Consider the following 21,214-nt stretch of genomic DNA (forward strand, 5'->3'; position numbering starts at 1 on the left):
TCAGACGCCATGTGGGCTGGTACACAGTCCAAATTTTACGCGGCGCGCTACGGGCCGAAACACCGAGAATGAATATCCCGGTCTCAACCGGTTTCAACCGGTCCGTGGTTGGAAGCATGAGCCTAGAGGAAGAGCAGACACGCTTTAAAACACCTCCGCTGCTCCACGGTGTTCGCGAACAGAGCCAGAAATAAACACGAGACTATTCCACGGCGTGATTGTTACCCGAGACAGCGCTCCAAGAGTGACTCCTGTGAATATGTGCCGTTAGCTTTAGCCAGAGCCGAAACAACATTGACTTTTCCATTAGCACGCTAGGTTGCTAATTAGCCTTGTGGGAGTTGGCTGTGGTCACTGTGTGGAGTTAAAAGTGGCCGAAGGCAGAAAACAAACAACGCTGGGGTTTAAACTACAAGAACAGTTTTGTGTTATTATTTTTTTGACAGTCTCGGTAAATACTAACATTTTAATATCAACTGGTGTCACCTCGGAAAAGCTAGCATTAGCTTTTGGCTAGTGGCAGAGTCAACGCGTGCCATGAGATAAAAGTGTTCCGTGTTGAAGAAGAAGAAGATCTTTTGTTTTTAAACGTCTCTCTTTCAGCGACACAATCAACATTCCCACCGTGACGAGCTGCGTTTCCACGAGCGCCCTGAACATAGCAGGTAAGCTAAGCTAACACATGTAGCCTAGCACACGGACGAGTAGCGTCGGTTCCGTCCCAGAAAGGCGCGGTGTATTCTGGGATAGTTTCAAAGAGTGAGGCTGCTGACAGATCCACGGTCCGTGAAAATAACCGCTTTTATTTGATCTAAACTGTAGCGATGAGTCGGTTTTTTTGCGGTGAATGCAGCTCCACGCTCACAGGCCACCGGATGGAGAGTTGAGACGCTTTTGTCATTTTTTTCAATGTGTCATGATTGGACCACGAGGGTTAACACATTCAGACTGAGCTAGAGGAACGAGCTCGTGCCCTGTCCCGTGTAAAGTGTCTTAAAGGGACACTTGAGTAAAAAGTACCAGTATCTTACCAGAATATGACTTCGGTAAAAGTTGTATTAACTGTTTTTGTTACTGTAACATGATCTAATACAGAATTGTACATCGCTCAAGGGTGTGGATCTTGTTTCGATTATGAAGGGTTTTTGTTTTATAAATCACACGCTAACAAGTACCATTAGTACCTAGAGCAGGCAAAATAAGTTTCAGCCTACACCTTCTCAGTCTTTCTCTTGAGCAGAATGTTGGTATTTAATTTATAAGAATGTGTGTTTGAAATGTGTCAACACAAACGTACCTGCATTTCAAATGATGTTCTTAAATGTTTTGTTTTTTGTCCACCAACACAATATGATTCTGTATTAATGCTTTCATTGTTATGGGGAGCAGAGAAACAAATTAAGTGAACGCAAAAATAATCGTTGGTTGCAACCCCTAAACCAAATTGTCTGTGGATTAATGAACAAGGTGTTTGTGAAGGTTTGGGAAACGCCACCTTTTCTGTCACTGTGTGAAGCAAACATCGAAATCATCTAATTAATTGTTTGAGAAAATAATCAACACTTAAATCGAAGTTGTAGCCAGAGATGTTTGTACTATGTATGTATGTATGTATGTATGTATGTATGTATGTGTGTGTGTGTGTGTGTGTGTGTGTGTATACAGTGCACGTGTGTATTTTAATCACTTCCTGTTACCTTCCCCTCTCAGAAACTCTATGCCAGCAGAGATGTTGTCAGATCATCCAGCCAGACAACTGCTGGACTTCAGTCAGAAACTGGACATCAACCTCTTGGACAATGTTGTGAACTCCATGCACCATGACATTGGTTCCCAGGTAACACTACTTTCTTTTTAATGTATGTGTGTGTATATATATATATATATATATATATATATGTATGTATGTATGTATGTATGTATGTATGTATGTATGTATGTGTGTATGTGTGTGTGTGTGTGTGTGTGTGTGTGTGTATAAAAAATGTGACAAAATATAATCAGTGTGGACCTCAGGGGGAAAAAGGTTCAGGTCTTGTTAAGTGTTGTGGCGATATTTCTTTTAGCAACGGATGGCCCAGGAAGTGCTGACGACCTTGAAGGACCATCCGGACGCATGGACGAGGGTTGACACCATCCTGGAGTTTTCTCAGAACATGAAAACCAAGGTATGAACCTGACCCACAGACATTTTCACAGAAGCACTCGGCTGCTCTTAGACCTGACGGTGCAGTACCATAGCACTCTGGACTCACAGATTCATCGGTTAATCGATTATGAAACAATTATTTCTATTTCAATTCAGTAGGTTTGAGTGTTTTTTCTTTACTCTGTTTCAGCTTCTTAAATGTGAACATTTTCTGGTTTCTTTGCTCCATATAACAAAGAAATAAAAAAGTCAACATTTTGTAGACTGAACATTCAATAAATCAAGGAAAAAATTAACAGATTAATGGATTATGGAGAAAAAAAATCCTCACTGTTTTACAGTAGGATGTAGAAAAGTGAAGACACTCCCCTCTCCTGATTTTGAATAAATATCTAATTGTGATTTCAGAGAGAGAAACTGAAGATGTTCTCTTGTGTACAATCAAGACAATAATCTTAAGTGTTATTTTCACACACCTTTTGGTGCGCCTCCTGCGATTTGAACATTTGCAGGTTGACCCGTTGAATCCTATGACCCTGCCAACATGACGGCTCTGCACTGTGTTTTTACTCTGTTGTTGTTGTTGTTGTTGTTGTTGTTGTTGTTGTTTAACAAACCTGCCTCTCTCAGTATTATGCACTGCAGATTCTGGAGACGGTCATTAAAACACGCTGGAAGATTCTCCCGAGGAATCAGTGTGAAGGTAAACTCGGTGACGTGAAACGGAACATTTTTTTGTGTCTTTGCTACATAATGGTCTCATAAAACCACATGAATGTGTTTTCAGGTATCAAGAAATATGTAGTTGGCTTAATAATCAAGACTTCCTCGGATCCTTCAAACATGGAGGTGAGTTAATGTAAACGTTTATATGAATGCGAGCGTTTATGAAGCTGCTGCTTTAACTGCTCGTGTGACGTGAGTGTTGTTTTTCTGTTCGTCTGCAGAAGGAGGGAGTTTACATTTCAAAACTCAACATGATCCTCGTACAGGTAATTCATCAAACCAAAAATCAGTCAAACTTAGCCAGTAACATTGGTTCAAATCCAACGACAGGTGTGAAAATGGCTCTTCTTCTTAGATCCTGAAGCAGGAGTGGCCCAAACACTGGCCCACATTCATCAGTGACATCGTGGGCGCGAGTCGCACCAGTGAGAGCCTCTGTCAGAACAACATGATCATCCTCAAACTGCTCAGTGAGGAGGTCTTTGACTTCTCCAGTGGCCAGATGACGCAGGTGAAGGCCAAGCACCTCAAAGACAGGTGAGTGAACGACATGACGATCATGTGACAACAAACCTAAGGCTCAGTGGAAAAAAAACAGATTCAGGGCCCGATCACGCGCAAACGGAACACAACGAAATCTGTTCTGAACGAATGTGTTCACTATCCAACAGTGAAGTACACTGTTGGACAGTTAAAGACTCGGAGATACCGGTCTTTCAGAGTCCAGACAACGCACTTCCCTTGCCCCTGCGCTGCATGGACTCTGTTGATTGTTTTAAGAAGGCGCTGAAAACATATCTTACTTCAGGTTGATTGTAATTGGTTTATGACAAACGTGCAAAGTACGTGTTGTTATTTTTCTTGCTGAAGTATTTTATTTATGATTGTACAGCCCTTTGTGCTTCATAAATAAACTTCTCTGAGTAATTACCGACAACACTGCAGTCCAGATTTGACCTAGTTTTTCTCCCTTGCGCCTCCACTGTCAGCTCTATGTTGTGTTATCTGTCTTTTACTGTGGCATTATTTGTCTTAAATACATCCAGTGCACTACTGGTGGAGCGCGCATACACCAATGTGGGTTTACTATCATGGTTGAAACTAAAATCATGATTGTGAATTTGATTGGAATGTTGCACATGATTAAAAATGGCAAAACGGAACTCTGCTTTCACTGAAACCCTGCCACAGTCGGTCAATCTTTTATTTGACCTTAACTGATGTTCACGTCTTTTTCAGCATGTGCAACGAGTTCTCTCAGATATTCCAGCTGTGCCAGTTTGTCATGGTAAGACTTCACTTATTTTATAATGTCTGCCTCCAAAGTGTAATTATCGTCATATAAACCCTCCACTTTATCTTCTTCTCCTTTTCTGTAGGAGAACTCCCAGAATGCACCTCTGGTCCACGCCACACTGGAGACTCTCCTCCGCTTTCTGAATTGGATTCCTTTAGGTTACATCTTTGAGACCAAACTCATCAGCACGTTGGTCTACAAGGTAAAAAAACACAGCTCATGCTCCTCCATGTGTCAATGAAACTGGCAATATAGGAAAAAAATCTGAAAGCTGTAGATACATTATAAAACAGCCTTACAGAAGTATTAATTTGATGTGTGTATGTATGTATGTATGTGTGTATATATATATATATATATATATATATATATGTGCATATATATGTATGTATATATGTCTGTATATGTATGTGTGTGTACATATACATATTATTTATATATATATATATATATATATATATATATATATATATATATATATATATATATATATATAAATAAATTAATATTTCTGTAAGGCTGTTTTATAATTGGTTTATATTTTGAGTCTAAATCCTGATATCCTGGAGATATAAGTGGATATAAAACTGCACACAGGTCGTTTCTCTGGACTTATCAAAAGTGACCATCCACTGTAACTACACTCAAAAATAAAATCTAATCTGCTGATTATGATCTTAAAATACACTTATTACTACCTTTCATTTCCAATAAACCTGCTTTTTTTTCTTTAAATAAAAGGATATTTGCGTGCGTTACAAACGTTCATGTTGACGATAAAAAATCAAATGTTATTCAGTGACTTGTTTGAATATAAACTTGTTGATATAAACGTATTTTTTAAAGCAACAGTGTGTTCCATAAACATATTCAATATAAAAATGACAATTATGAAATGCAGCAGCCTTTAAGACCAGGGAAAGTCATCACGATATGACGATGTATAGAAAATCTAAGATTTGATCACGTCTCATGTCACCATATATAGATGGAATATAAAGACCAATGTTTCATGTTTGAAGTAAGGTTTTATGTCACTCAATGTAGCTTTATACTTTTTTTGTTTAATTTCTTTACGCCATGTGACATCCTCAGCTTGTCCAGTAAGCTCACCATGTGTGCAGACGATCGTGCTAAAGCTCCTGGACAAGTTCCTTCAAATACCATGAGGTGCCAAGTTTGGTTCAGTGCGTTAACCCTGACACCAGATGACCTAATGGAACTGTTTTTAGCCCCTCCCACTTCCAGTTTTCCACGCTTTTTCACCAAACGACTTTTACACATAATACATATTGGCAAACACGCCAACATCCCTGATAACTAACGGGCTGTTACACACCATTTTTTCCACTTTTTCAAATGAAGAGAAACTTCAAACAATTCCGATGCTGCTGTTTGTTTAATTCACATTCTATTCGATTAAATTTGACCTATTTAAGTTATTTCATTTGTTTCCAGATTTTTTACTCGTAAAACTTGTTATAATTGACAGAAACTCAGTGGAGAACAGTGTAGGGTTTTTATTTTACATTAGACTACAGCTTTTTGTCAGTTTTATTTAATCTTTTGTGCTCTGTTGCTGTGGTTATGAGACATGTCTCTGAGATCCACTGTCTGATGATCAAAGAACACATTTATCTCTGGAGATTGGTTAAAAAAAAAAACTGTATATTTTTGGGGTAAAGTGGCCCTTTTAAACAGTAGCTGAATAAGCTGCCAACTCCTTAACCAAAATTATATTCATGAGAAGTTAACTTTACAGAATTAAAGTTGGTGAAAAAAAGCTTCTCTTTGATCAGATCCAATAGTTGATTACTGATTTTTAAAAAAGCATGAACTGATGTGTAACAGTTTTCATGAACATGCCTGTGAACCTGCTGTCTGCCGTGTTTGTGTCCCAGTTCCTGAACGTGCCCATGTTTCGCAACGTGACACTCAAGTGTTTGACGGAGATCGCCGGCGTGAGTGTCAACCAGTACGAGGAGCAGTTTATCAACCTGTTCACACTCACCATGGGTCAGCTCAAACAGGTACACACACACAAACACACACTCTCCATTTGTAAATCACTGTGGATGCCATGCTGTGTGAGAAGCTCGGAAATGATGGAATTAGGAATAAAAGTGGGTTGTTTTTTCTGTTTTTGCTCAGATGCTGCCTCTGAACACAAACATCAGAGTGGCCTACGCCAACGGGAAGGACGACGAGCAGAACTTTATCCAGAACCTCAGCCTGTTCCTCTGCACCTTCCTCAAAGAACACGGGCAGCTTATCGAGAAGAGGGCCAACATGAGAGAGTCGCTCATGGAGGTAAGAGGACTGAAAGAGCAGCTGCTTTCTCTGTGACATGATTCTGTATTTTTGGACAAACTGCAGAGGAAATGTCCACGTTTGTCCTCCTACAGACAAACTGCTGCACATGAGAGATGTTTGGTCTCTGCTTGGATCTCATTGGAATTTTAGAGATATGAATAAATAATTATAATATTATAATTTGTCCAGAAAATGTTTTTAATTTGGTTAATCAATAACTAAATTAATGACTAAACAGTTCTGTGATTTTCTGAACAAAACAGATGAATTGATTGCAGCCCTAAAAAAAAAAATGTTGTTTGGTGTTTTCCAAACATTGAAATGTTGACATGGCCACAGACCATGACTGTAACAGTCCCTGTCACCACTGCTGCTGTCATGTGACCTGGCTGAACTGTGCTCCACGTCCAGGCGCTGCACTTTATGCTGCTGGTGTCCGAGGTGGAGGAGACGGAGATCTTCAAGATCTGCCTGGAGTACTGGAACCACCTGGCAGCAGAGCTCTACAGGGAGAGTCCCTTCTCCAGCACCCCCATCCTGTCTGACGTCCCACCGCGCAGACACTTCTTCCTACCTGTGCTGTCCCAGGTATGTCTGTCACATGACATGGTCACATGGTCAGCACGAGCCAATCAGTGTCACAGATATAAACCTGTCTTATGATTCAAGTGACTTTGACTCAAACACATTGAAAAAAAAAAATGCCTGGAAGTCGTCTGCACTTCTGTCCTGGTTGAACTCCTTCTTCTGTCCTCCTCCTTATTCCCCTCCTCCTTATTCCTCTTCTATTTAGGACCTATTGTAATTGAAGGAATTATTGTCATTATTTCTCTTTTTCTTCTTCTACTTATCCCTCTTATTACTGTTCGTCTTCCTCATCTTCTCATTAATGTATTCCTATTTCTATTCTTCTCATTATTAATTCCTCTTTTTCTGATTATTATTCCTCTTCTCATTATCCCTTTTCTTCCTCTTCATTACCATTCTTCTTCTTCCCCTATTTCACATTCTTCTTCTCATTATTATTCCCCTCATTCCTCATTCTTCTTCTGATTGCTCTCTTTATTCTCCTTCTTCTCATAGGTCCGGTTGCTGATGGTGAGCCGCATGGCTAAACCAGAGGAGGTTCTGGTGGTGGAGAACGACCAGGGCGAGGTGGTCAGGGAGTTCATGAAGGACACAGATGCCATCAACCTCTACAAGAACATGAGAGAGACTCTGGGTAAGTTTCTCCATCACTGCTCACTCTTTTTCTAGTGCATCAACTAAAAAAAAAATTAATCCTCTCGCAGTTTTCACTTTCTTTTATATTCCAATGATGACCTCATTTGTGGTGCACATGTTACCACAGTGTGGCAGCAGAAGTCATGAAATTCACAATGTTCCTTGAATGCATCTTGAAGCTGCTTCTGTTAGCTCAACCTGCATTACTTTCACTAGCTCTTATGCGGTGGAAGCATCTTGTCATCTCTGTCTGTCTGTCTGTCTGTCTGTCTGTAGTGTACCTGACTCATCTGGACTATGCCGACACTGACCGCATCATGACGGAGAAGCTCCACAGTCAGGTGAACGGTACTGAGTGGTCGTGGAGGAACCTGAACATGCTGTGCTGGGCCATTGGCTCCATCAGCGGGGCAATGCACGAGGAGGACGAGAAGAGGTTCCTGGTCACGGTCATCAAGGTGTGACACACTGTACTACATTATATTATATTTTGGGTCAGTTGCAGTCTGTCTGTAATGTCTGAAGAACATGTTAATGTCTTTATCTCACTGAGACAGACTTTTCCAACAGGAAACTGAACTTTGTTAACCACTCACTCTCCCACACCAAAGTCCAGAGAGAAAATCTGATTTTAGCTGCGGGGACACAGGAGCTGCTGGTCCTCTGCTGCCTTGTGTGGTCACTTTGTGTCACTGAGGTCAATGTGAATGAAGGATTTTAAATGCTGAAGTGACAAATTAAGACATTAAAACTTAGTGATGGAGGCAGCAGTGGATCAACAACTCCTGCGTGTGTGTGCGTGTGAGATGTTAAAATCACTGATTTTCTCTCTGGGGTTAGGTGTGGGAGAATGAGTGATTTACAAAGTGACACCAACTTTGTGTTTTAGGCTGAATCTCAAGAAGCCAAACCTGATTACGTGTGTGTGTGTGTTTGTTCCACCCTCAGGACCTGCTTGGCTTGTGTGAACAGAAGCGAGGTAAAGACAACAAGGCCATCATCGCCTCCAACATCATGTACATTGTCGGACAGTATCCTCGCTTCCTGCGAGCTCACTGGAAGTTCCTGAAGACCGTCGTCAACAAGCTGTTTGAGTTCATGCACGGTGAGAAACACCTCAGTGTCCACCACTGCCTGTCAATGATAACACGGGTGTCGTAAATTAGACTCTTTGTGTTTGTCCCTCGCTCAGAAACCCATGACGGCGTCCAGGACATGGCGTGCGACACCTTCATTAAAATCGCTCAGAAGTGCCGGCGTCATTTTGTCCAGGTGCAGGTGGGAGAGGTGATGCCCTTCATCGACGAGATCCTCAACAACATCAACACCATCATCTGTGACCTGCAGCCGCAGCAGGTCAGTGCTGTGTGTCAGGGCGTCCATCTGTCAGTCCCTCTCCTGGACCTCATGAAGGTCAAAAGTCAGTGTGATCCTGTAGAAGTAGTTCACTGCTGAAGCACAGTCACTTTTATTAAATCAGAACTGTGCTGGACTTTTACTCTAATGTAAAGGCTTCAGAGTCATTGTGATGGTTAAAGGTGTTCCACTGCCCCCTACTGTCTGTCAGCAACCAGGAGTCCTCAGAATCAGGAGCTCAGGAGCTCAAGCGGTACTTTAGATGTTCATTGTGTACATGGTCAGGAGAGGAGAAGCTTTATTCTGAAAGATTCTTGATAACTTCCTTCCTTTGGTCCGTGTCTGCACAGGTGCACACGTTTTACGAGGCGGTGGGCTACATGATCGGGGCTCAGACGGACCAGGCCGTCCAAGAGCTCCTCATAGAGAAGTACATGATGCTGCCAAACCAGGTGTGGGACAGTATCATCCAGCAGGCCACCAAGGTGAGTGGAAATATGTCTTCCCTCCCAATGTCTCGTCCCCGCAACGTTCTGATGCCACTCCGTGGTCTCTGTTGCAGAACGTGGACATTCTGAAGGACGCGGAGACGGTGCGTCAGCTGGGCAGCATTCTCAAGACCAACGTCAGAGCCTGTAAAGCCGTGGGTCATCCCTTCGTCGTCCAGCTGGGACGAATCTACCTGGACATGCTCAACGTCTACAAGTGTCTGAGTGAAAACATTTCCTCAGCCGTGCAGACCAACGGTCAGAACTCCTCTGCTGCGTCTGTGTTTCTGTGCGTTTGCATCTTGAGGTGTCGCTGCTGAGTTTTCTTTCCTTCCTCGTCTTCATCAGGTGAGATGGTGACCAAACAGCCTCTGATCCGGAGCATGAGGACGGTGAAGAGAGAGACGCTGAAGCTGATCTCAGGCTGGGTCAGTCGCTCCAACGACCCTCAGATGGTGAGCGAGGTTGATCGATCGACAGCGAATGTTTGTTTAACACTTTTCATACAGAGAGAAACGAGTCCGTTTAAGTTCTAATGAGGAACTCACAACTAAGAAGTCTCGTTAACGTTCAACCACCTGGAAATAAAACTCCACAATCAGCTTTTTATTCCTGTGGTCCTGCCTACTGTGGCTTTAATGGCAGTTATTAAAATCAGAATCATTTGTTTTTCCCAAAGCTGGAAACATCTTGTTTTGTCCAAAAAAAAAGCAATAGAAAATCCATTTTGATGATTTCTTTGAAACCAGTAAATATTCACATTTGAGAAGCTGAAGTTAATCTAAACTTGGATTATCACCATACATGTGACCGTGTTTGATGTTCCAGGTGGCAGAGAACTTTGTGCCCCCCCTGCTGGAGGCCGTGCTCATCGACTACCAGAGGAACGTCCCGGCTGCCCGCGACCCCGAGGTCCTCAGCACCATGGCGACCATCGTCAACAAACTGGGAGTCCACATCACGGCAGAAATCCCCAAGATCTTTGACGCCGTCTTTGAGTGCACTTTGAATATGATCAACAAGGTCAGTCGGAGTCGTCTTATCCTCCGCGCCACCAGAGGGAGTCGAGTTTTAAACATTAACAGCTTCTTTTCTCTTTTTCTGCTGTCAGGACTTTGAAGAATTCCCAGAGCACAGAACACATTTCTTCTACCTCCTTCAAGCCGCCACCTCCCAGTGCTTCCCGGCCTTCTTGTCCATCGCCCCAGCCCAGTTCAAACTCATCCTGGACTCCATCATATGGGCCTTCAAGCACACCATGAGGAACGTGGCCGACACAGGTGTGTGAACACACTTCAGCTCGTCCTGTAGTCAAACTTGTAAATAGCCGACAATGGTTCTCTCTTTATTTGTTCAGTCAACTTTATTATCGCTCTCCACAGCTCAAGATGACAACAAGCCACACACGCTTACCGCCCGGCACATAAACATTACGCCATAACTCTGCGCTACCGAGTAACAGGTAGATGACTGACTACCGTAAATTCTAGAATAACGGCGCCAACGAATTTAACTTAACAAAACTCTCTACACACATGCGATGAACAACCACCAATTTTCTACTACGAAAAATAGAGTTTGGGATTATAAATAGATTTGGGGATTATAAATAGAGTTTGGGTTTATAAGTATGGTTCCAAATTCTAAGTAGAAATTGGAACTACTTTGATTGTTGGGCGTGGGCTCATGACTCTTCAGTGTCCAGCTGCAGCTGTGCTTCAGCTGGATTGTGAAAAAGAAACTACCTCCTTGACTTCCATGCTGGCATCTTCTGCCCCCATTTATTTATTTATTTATTTATTTATTTATTACAGTGAATATAAAAATATGATGTCACGACAGCATCCAACCTGTACAGTTGGATGCAGGGGAAAAACATATCGCAAGCACTTGCGGCATATCGGCAAAAAGTCCAGTATCGTTCATCCTTAGTAACAGTTAAGTCAAATGTTGTTGTCGTCCACTTTCAGTTGTTATATAATGAGTGTATTGAATTTAAATCAGCGTGTGTGTGTGTGTCAGGTCTCCAGATCCTCTACACTCTGCTGCAGAACGTGTCTGCAGAGGAATCGGCAGCACAGAGTTTCTACCAGACCTACTTCTGTGACATCCTGCAGCACATCTTCTCTGTGGTCACCGACACCTCGCACACTGCAGGTGAACTCATTTACCTGCTCTCATGTTGGCTGCACGGTGATGGTGTAGCAACAAAAACAAAACCCTGTTCATGGCTTTCACTCTTAAAGTGTATTTTTGAGTTTATTTATAAGAATTGAAATGTGAACGCAATTTTTAGCCACTAATCAAAATGTTTACCTCTTAAAATGTCGGTCTACATAAGTCTACGATACCTGAAGAACACGTTCACGTCTTTATCTCGCTGTGAGACAGACTTTTCCAACAGGAAACTGAACTTTGTAAACCACTCACTCTCCCACGCCAAAGTCCAGAGATAAAATCACTGATTTTAGCTGCTGGTCCTCTGCTGCCTCGTGTGGTCACTTTGTGTCACTGAGGTTAATCTGAACAAAGGATTTCAAACACAGAATTTTACAAAAATCAGACATTAGAACTTAGTGATGGAGGCAGCAGTGGATCAACAACTCCTGTGTGATGTTAAAATCACTGATTTTCTCTATGTGGTTTGGTGTAGACTTCTATCAGTCGAGCAAAGTTGTGTTTTTGTGTCTGTGGAGACAAAACGGCTCATGAACTTGACTAAAGACTTGACAAGCTCCGCCCTCTGCTGCGTCTGCAGGTCTGACCATGCATGCCACCATCTTGGCCTACATGTTCAACCTGGTGGAGGAGGGGAAGGTGAGCGTGGCGCTGAACGCCGTCAGCTCCGCCAACAACCAGGTGCACGTCCAGGAGTACATCGCTAACCTGCTTAAGACGGCCTTCCCTCACCTGCAGGAGTGAGTAGACCAGGGCTGTGTCATGTGACGCGCCGCACAAACAAACACACGCACAGATTCATTCAACCAGTGCGTGTATGTATGAAGTATGTGAGGAGGAGGAGGGTGAGCACTGTATTTTCATGTCAGTGTTACTGAGATACTGAGCTGGTATTTGAGAAGCTCTGCTCGGAGTCATGTGATGGTGATTGGTGTTTATTTCTCTGTTGTCTTCAGTGCTCAGGTGAAGGTGTTTGTCACAGGTCTGTTCAGCCTCAATCAGGACATCCCAGCCTTCAAGGAGCACCTGAGGGACTTCCTAGTGCAGATCAAGGTGAGTGAACGTGTGGAGGTTTGGTGAGGAAAACAGTGCTTTGCTGATCTTCTGCTGATCTTCTGTTTGTTCTTCCTTGCAGGAGTTTGCCGGCGAGGACACGACAGACCTGTTCCTGGAGGAGAGGGAGACATCTCTGCGTCAGGCCCAGGAGGAGAAACACAAGATCCAGTTGTCTGTGCCTGGAATCCTGAACCCCCATGAGCTGCCAGAGGAGATGGCCGACTGAAGCAGCAGCAGCAGCAGCAGCAGCAGCAGCAAGTGTCCAGTGTACACAGAACAAATGTGAAGGAAGGAAACGTCATGACACTTCCTGTCCATGTGTTTGTCTGTTTGTGTGCAAAAGAAGGAGGGGCCACATCAAAGAAGCCCAGCACTGGGTTGACCAAATCAATGTCAATATGTAAATGAGAACAGCGCCCCCTCCCTCACTCTTCTTTTATAAAAGTGATCCAGTTTTTTTTTGACGTGTTGTCTTTGGTTTGTTCTTTGATACTTTGTTTGCTCCTGTGCTTCTGTTACTCCTGCATGAAGTTGAAAGAATTAAAGGTTATTTTTTAAAATCACAGTTAACCCTGCCCCCCCTTCTGGCCCCACCCCTTGTTAATATGTAATATATGTTGAAAGTGTTGCAGTGGTTAGTTGATTGCTCTGGTTTGAGAAGAACCATGAACACAGCACAGGATGAATGTGATGTAAACATGTTACTTTCTTTTTTCTCCGATTGTTTTTGCAAAGTTTTTCTTTTTATTCTTTTTTCCTTCTGCTCAGAGCTTCAGTGTCGGCTCTGTGTTTGGATGTTGAGGAAGCCTGTGTTTGTAAAGCTGTCGTAGTACGACTTTACTCTGAAAATATAAAGTTGGCTATTTTTACAAATGTATTGTGTCACTTTGCTTTTTTTTAATCAAAGGAAACAAACTGTTAATCTTCATCTGTTTCTTATGCCAGACCTCTGCTCTTCCTCTGCCAAATGTGGCCTATGATATACATTATGTACAAAATAGTTTTTTCTGTGCAACATTTACATTAATTATATACATAATTGCACTATTTTTTTGTGTTGTATTACAGTGCTGACTAAGGTACAATTATTGCTGTAATGGTCAATGTACATGGTTCATTGTATAATGTAACAATATACATTTATATTTTAACTGCATTAATCCACATAATGTAAATGGTTAATTATATACTGTAATATTGTACACCGTCATGTACATTGCTTAGAACATACATGGGCTAACATAAATAAAGTGAATGGCGTAACATGTACATAATCTACATTATGTACATGAATTTTTAAAAAAAAATAACATTGTGGCCTTCAATGTTCATATTTGTTTGGCTTTTATCTACAACATTCACATTAATGATTACATAAATTGACAATATTTTGATATTAATTATTCTACACAATGTAACTTGACAGTAATGCACATTCATTTTAAAGACAATGTACGGATGGTTAATTATATGCACTTCCTATAACATACATGGTTAGACATTTATATAACTAAAGTGAATGGACATAACATGTAGATATTATATATTGTGTGCATATAAAATATTTGATGTACAGTCACATTAATTATATACATAATAATCGCGTTAGTTTGTGTGTAGTTGTGTTACGGTGATGACTCATGTACAATAATACACATTTACATTCGTTTACGACCTTTAATCGTGTACTTTTTAATTTATCGCCCTTGAACGTTCATAGGAAGACCGTAAAATATCGCTTCGCTGGCGAGATCTCGCGGGATCGGCGGAGGAAGCCGAACGGAGCTGAAGGAGACACGACGGAAAGTGCCGAGCGCCGCGCACGCTGCTGTGTGTGTGTGTGTGTGTGTGTGTGTGTGTGTGTCGCCCTCCCCTCCTTTTTCAACATGGCCGCTGTGTCTACTCTCTCCAGTGACGCTCAGATCCGAGGCTGACTCGGTTTCCACTCGACTCTGCCTCGCAACTTCAGCGCGGACGGCGACTTCACGCGGATGCGAATCGCGTTGTCCACGCGCTCGTTTCGCGCGCCTTGTTTCAGTGGAATAACCTTCAGCAGCCTCCTCCTCCTCCACCGGGCCTGTGTTTTTTTTAACCCCCAAAACAAGCAGCAGTCACGGCTAACAACAGCTCCAGCGGTGCCATGGTCTGAGGAGCCGCACTCACTTTTCCGCTTCATGAACAATGTGTGAAAACTGTGCCGAGCTGGTGGAGGTGCTCAACGAAAGTAAGCGTCATTTTGTTTCATTCCTCATTCAGGCTGCTCGTTGTTAGCATCCTTTAGCACGGTTAGCTCGGCTGTTAGCTTCGGCGGCTAGCTCGGTGCAACTTTGTGGTGATGATTGTTGTCGTGTCCGCTGTCCTCCGTGTCCACCGTGCGCTGCCACGGGACAGTGGCGGCCTCGGCTTCGTGCTCGTGTGTTTGTCACTGCGTGACAGTGACGTGTCGAGTGTCACAGCGCGGGGGTTATTCGTATGAATGTGAGGAGCTAGTTTTCCCCCTTCCCTAGACTGGCAGTCACAGTGTTGGGGCCCTGTCTGTCTGTCTGTCTGTCAAAGGCCCCGGGACACACCGCTGCCCCAACGGTCGGTCAGTCGGTGACCGGGTCGTAACACTGGTCGCAGCGGCGTGTGCGCCACAGTCGGCCACAGTCGGCTGACGCGACGCACGATTTAGTTAATTGAATTAGCCGTCAAGTTTGTCTGTGAGACATTGTGATTGGTTGTTTAGCTCCAGCCAATCAGAACTCGAAGACAGTTGTACGGCCTCAATGTGTTAGCTTTGTCCACATGAAAACAATCTTTTTCTTTGTCAAAGTTTTTCGCAAACACAGCATCGTTTCAGGAAACACTGTAGTACATATGCCAGGCCTGTATGCAGCGCTGCTACGAGACTGCAGAAGATGTAGAGGACGCAACATATTGATCGTTTGTGGTAAAAAGCACAGGTGGCATTTGAGCAGCAATTTCATTAACAAATTGAGGCCCCGTCCACACGAAAATGATTGAAGTTTACAAAGTTTTTCGTAAACACAGGAACGTCTCAGGAAACGTCTTTGTCCACACGAAACAACAGGCCTGTAAGCGGCGCTGTTACAGAAATACCCAGATATTGGCAAAGATTTTAGGAGTGCACTGTGTACAGAACACGAGTAGAGTCGTAGAACCGACAAAGCTAAGAAATTGAGGCCCTGTCTACACGAAAACGATTTCTCAGGAAACGTCTTCATCCACACGAAACAACCTTAAACGCCGTAGTACACGAAACTGGAGAAGATGTTGAGAATGCGTTTTCCCAAAGTAATGTAATGATTGTTTGCGCTAAAAAGCACAGGTGGCGTTTTGACAACCTGGACCTGTTTTCATGAGTTGCTTTCAAAAGAGGATTTTTTCGGTAACGAATAAAGACTATTGTAACGTCTTGTTTCTTTGTTAAATTTTTCCACAAACACGGCATCGTTTCAGGAAACGCTGTAGTACATATGCCAGGCCTGTATGCAGCACTGCCACAAAGCTGTAGAGAATGCATTTTCCCAGAGTAGTAGTGATTGTTTACGCTAAAAAGCACAAACCTAGACTAGGGGTGGGCGATAATGACCTAAAATTAATATCACGGTATTTTTCATCTTTTGAACGGTGACGGTATAATATCACGGTATTACTTTTTTTGGTATGTTTTGGGAGGAGTAGCCTCCAGAGTGTGAACCACATATCTGAAGCCATCTCTCTCTATGGTTTGAATGGGCACCATGTCCATATATGTGTGTGTGTGTGTGTGTGTGTGTGTGTGTGTGTATATATATATATGTATATATGTATATATATATGTATATATATATGTGTGTATATATATATATATATGTACGTATATATGTATATATATATGTGTGTATATATATATATATATATATATATATATATATATATATATATATATATATATATATATATATATATATAGCGCAGATATCACCAGCGCAGTTGCCCTGGTAATATCTTTCCATTTCTTACTACTCTTGTAGTAAGGTGTAGCAGCAGTAAACGATGCCTGCAGTGAAAGCTGTGTAGTCTTGGGACGTGCTCCGCTGGTGCTGCTGGTCCCACTTGCGCTCGTTTTGCCTCTTCATATTCACGGGCGTGCATATTTTTTAAATTATGACACAGGACGCTTGTGTTTCCACCTCTTGCTGTCACAACACGGCGGCAAACCTTGCATATTACTCTAGTTTGCTCCGTGTCGGATGATTTAAAACCAAACCAGTTCCAAATAACGGAGGTCTCTCATTTTTCGAATATGAGTTTCCTCTTTAGCGGCCTTGGTCTCTCCGCCTGGTTCCAACACTCCACTCATCTCTTTTCAGATAATATAGGCTATAGGCCCAGTCGTTTCTTTATTGATTACCCAGGTTAGTGCTCGTTACGCTAATTTAATGACCACTCCCTTTTTACCACCTGCAAAGCTGATACGAATAGGTTTTACTTTTACGGTATTGACGGTATTGCAAAATCCATGTCGTGGCGCAATGTCACACCGGTGATGACTATGACACCAGTGTACCACCCACCCCTAACCTAGACTATTTTTTTTAAGATAACTTCAAATCTCTCAGAGCAGTTTTCCGTCTTCCTCTTAAATGTCGTAGAAGTTTAGGACCCTGTGCTGTCTCAAGTCCGTTTGCTTCCCCGACTTTTCCCGCTGTAGTACATATGCCAGACCTGTATGGGGGCACTATTACAAAAATACCCCTAAATCCGAAAAGGCGTTGAGAATGGGTTTTATTTGGAAAGGAGTAGGCCGAAGTATAAACTTATATGTTCTTATTGTTCCTACCCCACTGTTATTACACACAACTTAATTTATCCCATAATAACCAAATAATTGCACAGTATTTTATTCAAGGTTCTAAATGTTTTCAGTACAATAGAAGATTATGTCTGCCTTTAACCCTGTAGAGTTCCTCGGGACATTTTGTGCCATTCCGTATTTTACTGTCATGCCATTTTGTTTGTGTTGAATGAACATTATTGTGTTGTGCAAACATACTTTGGGCTTTAATGGGTTAAAATCTCAAAAATATAGTTAATATTTGAGATGTATATTGCAGGCTGAAGTATTTTTTAAAAGACTAATTTAAGGTGGCAAACAAATGAATATATAGCATTTTCTACAGCAGTTTTTGGGAAGGTGACATTTTCTGCCTCCAGGAACAAATAAGTTAGAATATTAAACTCTTAAGGGTTAAACACTACCATTAAACTGCTGATCTTCATCCTTGTGTATTTTGTATATTCTTTTAAACTGATTTATGTTTTATTCATATGGTAGACTGTTTTTAAATTGAATTTCTTCCCCTTAAATTTTATATAAACAATGTCTTTATTTCATTTCATTTGGAAGTTATTATCTTGCTCTGAATGTTATTTGCGCTGCTTTAAACTGAATCAGAGCCGGACATTTTAGAGTTTCAGAGGAGTTCATAAAATGCTGATAAGATTTTTTTAAAGAAACGAGCGTAAACGCATTCACCTGTACTCGTCTCTTCTACTTTTAAAACACCTTAAGTCCACCTTCGTCTTAAGTGTCATAGACGTTCAGGGCGCTGGGCCGTCATGAGTACAGACTATCGCCACCTGCTGGTAAAATCTGGGACACAGTTCCCCAATAAACAACCAAAAAAACAACAATTAAAACAATATGTGTGATTTTTCAGCTTCTTAAATGTTGAGTATTTCATGTTTGGTTTTTTTTCTCCGTGTAACAAAGGAATCATTAAAACTGAATCATTTTGTGGTTTGTGGACAAAAACCGAGACATCATTTCCAGAGTGTGACAAACACTGATCGATATTTTCTGACTTTTTATGAACTAAACATTTAATCAATTAGTCGAGAAAATAATCAACAGATTAGTCAATGTTGAAAATCATTTGCTTGCCGTTCCGTAGAGTGGTTCCAGAAATGTTTAAATCCAGGCTTTTCCACCACTGAACAAGGTCACATGACTGATGCTACAAACACGTCTATAGCTCTAGTTATCACTTTAGAAACAGTTGAACTCTGAGGACGTGTTTGCTCCAATTGAGGACATTATTAGGTAGTGAGGACATTTTAAGAAAGTGAGAACATTTCCATAAAGTAATGAAGGTGAGGATCAAGTGAGGACATTTTCAGAAAGTGAGGAGGTTTCCACCACTGAATAAGGTCACATGACTACAGGTCACTTGACTGATGCTACAAACACGTCTACAACTCTAGTTATCACCTTAGAGACAGTTTAGATTTTGAAGACGTTTTTGCTCCAAATGAGGACAAAAGAGTTGTCTGTTAACGGAGTTGTTGCCATGGTTACGTCTTTGTCCTGTGTGCTCATAACATAGCTTACACACCGTGGTTTTTCTTGTCATTGACAAAACCCACGGAGAATGCAAAATATTTCCACACTGGTGATTTCAGAGAGGTGTCGCCCAAATCAGCAGTTGCCATGGTTACTATTAGTTGTTGTGTTTGTAGCCATTGTAGCACAACAACTAATTTCATAATCATGTATAGTCCAGCATGTTCGGTCCATACAATGTCATAACATGTTGAAACGTGGAAATGATGATGTTCTCAAATGTCTTGCTTTTGTCCACGATCCAAAATGATCGAGTTTTTAATGATTTCTTTGTTTTACGGAGCAAAGAAACCAGAAAATATTCAACACAAACTGGTTTTGATTTTTTTGACATTTTATGGACCAAACAATGACTCAATTGATCAAGTTTTTTGACCGGCACTCGACTTTGTCTTTGTCTCCATGACAGCTTACAATCAAATGGGATTTGAATTTCTCCACTGATACTGCTGTCGTTGTCGTGTGTCGTGCTGTTGTAGTTCTGTCGTTGTTGCGCTGTCGTTGACCTGTGTCGTGCTGTCGTTGTTGTTGTCGTGCTGTCGTTGTCTGACAGTGTTTCTTCTCCTCAGTATCAGATGCAGACGGCAGTGAAGGTGGTTTCCAGCTGAAGAAGGAACATGCTCTGCGAGTTCTGGGCTACATCAGCTCTTGGACTCAGAGGTGAGCGCCATAAACCTGTGTTTCTCCCACTTTTTAAAGATTGTGACCAAAATCACAACACAAATCCTGCAAACACAAATTAGCTTTCATAACACTCACTCTCCCACACCAAACCTCATAGCATCACACACAGGAGTTGTTGATCAACTGCTGCCTCCATCACTAAGTTCTAATGTCTTATTTTGTCACTTCAGTGTTTGAAATCCTTTGTTCAGATTGACCTCAGTGACACAAAGTCACCACACGAGGCAGCAGAGGACCAGCAGCTCCTGTGTCCCTGCAGCTAAAATCACTGATTTTCTCTATGAGGTTTGGTGTGGGAGAGTGAGTCTCCTGCTGGAAAAGTCTTAAGATACCGTATACGTAGATTATATTCAACAAAACAAAAACTCTCACTTTTAAGTTCCAGTGTCTGCCTCGGTCTGTGTCATTTTTTCAAAATTTGTTTAAAAATGTGTGTTTAAAAATGATCACAAACCTTAAGGTGGAACTTTTCTTCTTTGTCTCCAGACAATGTCTCTGCTGCTTCAAGGAGTACAAGCACCTGGAGGTTTTCAACCAGCTAGTTTATGCCCTCATTAACCTGGTCATCACCCAGATCAGCAGCCTGAGAGACCGCCTCTGCTGTGTCCAGGGCCACACCCATAAAGGAGGGGCATTGGGGGCAGAGGGGCGGGGCTCTGAATGGAGTGGGGGTGAATCGGGACCCGAACCCCTTGCGCAGGCATCCTCATCTGGCGAGGACGAGCCTGTGAACGTGGAGCGAGACTCTGCAGAAGAGGACACTGACAGTCCCGACCTAAACCAGATCAAGACCCAGGGTCCGGGTCAGGGTCCGGGGGTCAACCCACAGGGTGAAGCCCTTGTGGGAGCACACGGGGCTGGGGAGGGCAGCAGTGGGTGTGGGGTTGGCACAGAGGGAGACGGCCAGGATGTGTTCAGCTCCTGGAGCTTAGAGGAGAGAGAGAAGCTGCTGCTGTGCGCCGCCAAGATCTTCCAGATCCAGTTTCCTCTCTACACCGCCTACAAACACAACACACACCCCACCATCGAGGTGAGCACCAGTCTCACACACACACACACACACACACACCTGACTTATTTATTGATTTATTTAGATTTTATGGCTGTAGAATTGTCTGAAAATGTTCAATGAGTGAGTTCTTCTGCCCCTTTTTACAAGACAACTTTTTACTTTCCCTATCTGACCGGTAGGTCAGGTTCTACCGTAATGACAAGTATATGGGTGCAAAGCTCTATTTCTCTGCTTTCCGGTATCCATCCATCTTCGACAGCTTCATCCTCCACATGAGGGTCACGGGGAATGCTGTGCCAATCTCAGCTGACATAGGGCGAGAGGCGGAGTCACTTCCTGG

General features: G+C 42.4%; 2 protein-coding genes across 3 annotated transcripts in view; both read left to right on the forward strand.

Moving 5' to 3' along the window:
* The first annotated feature begins 30 nt into the window (after nt 1–30).
* Nucleotides 31–13,660, forward strand: xpo1a (exportin 1 (CRM1 homolog, yeast) a). Its single transcript, XM_058640026.1, has 25 exons — nt 31–665; nt 1,711–1,837; nt 2,067–2,168; nt 2,780–2,852; nt 2,937–2,998; nt 3,097–3,141; nt 3,231–3,412; nt 4,115–4,163; nt 4,255–4,374; nt 6,074–6,202; nt 6,324–6,482; nt 6,897–7,073; nt 7,569–7,707; nt 7,986–8,167; nt 8,658–8,814; nt 8,902–9,065; nt 9,416–9,550; nt 9,628–9,811; nt 9,902–10,008; nt 10,382–10,576; nt 10,665–10,833; nt 11,576–11,710; nt 12,312–12,471; nt 12,688–12,784; nt 12,867–13,660. The coding sequence occupies exons 2-25, from the start codon at nt 1,718–1,720 to the stop codon at nt 13,011–13,013; spliced, it is 3,189 nt and encodes a 1,062-aa protein (XP_058496009.1). The 5' UTR covers nt 31–665; nt 1,711–1,717; the 3' UTR covers nt 13,014–13,660.
* Nucleotides 13,661–14,640: 980 nt separating this feature from the next.
* Nucleotides 14,641–21,214, forward strand: part of usp34 (ubiquitin specific peptidase 34) — a 63,847-nt gene continuing 57,273 nt past the window's right edge. Inside the window, exons 1-3 of one of the 2 annotated variants that reach the window (XM_058640017.1) lie at nt 14,641–15,011; nt 19,748–19,838; nt 20,349–20,892. In XM_058640017.1, coding sequence (XP_058496000.1) covers nt 14,969–15,011; nt 19,748–19,838; nt 20,349–20,892 — 678 coding nt within the window. In that variant the 5' untranslated portion in view covers nt 14,641–14,968. The remainder of the gene's footprint in view (nt 15,012–19,747; nt 19,839–20,348; nt 20,893–21,214) is intronic. The other variant, XM_058640016.1, reaches the window with a different exon arrangement.

The sequence above is a fragment of the Solea solea genome, chromosome 10, assembly GCF_958295425.1.
Source record: "Solea solea chromosome 10, fSolSol10.1, whole genome shotgun sequence".
Lineage (NCBI taxonomy): Eukaryota > Metazoa > Chordata > Actinopteri > Pleuronectiformes > Soleidae > Solea > Solea solea.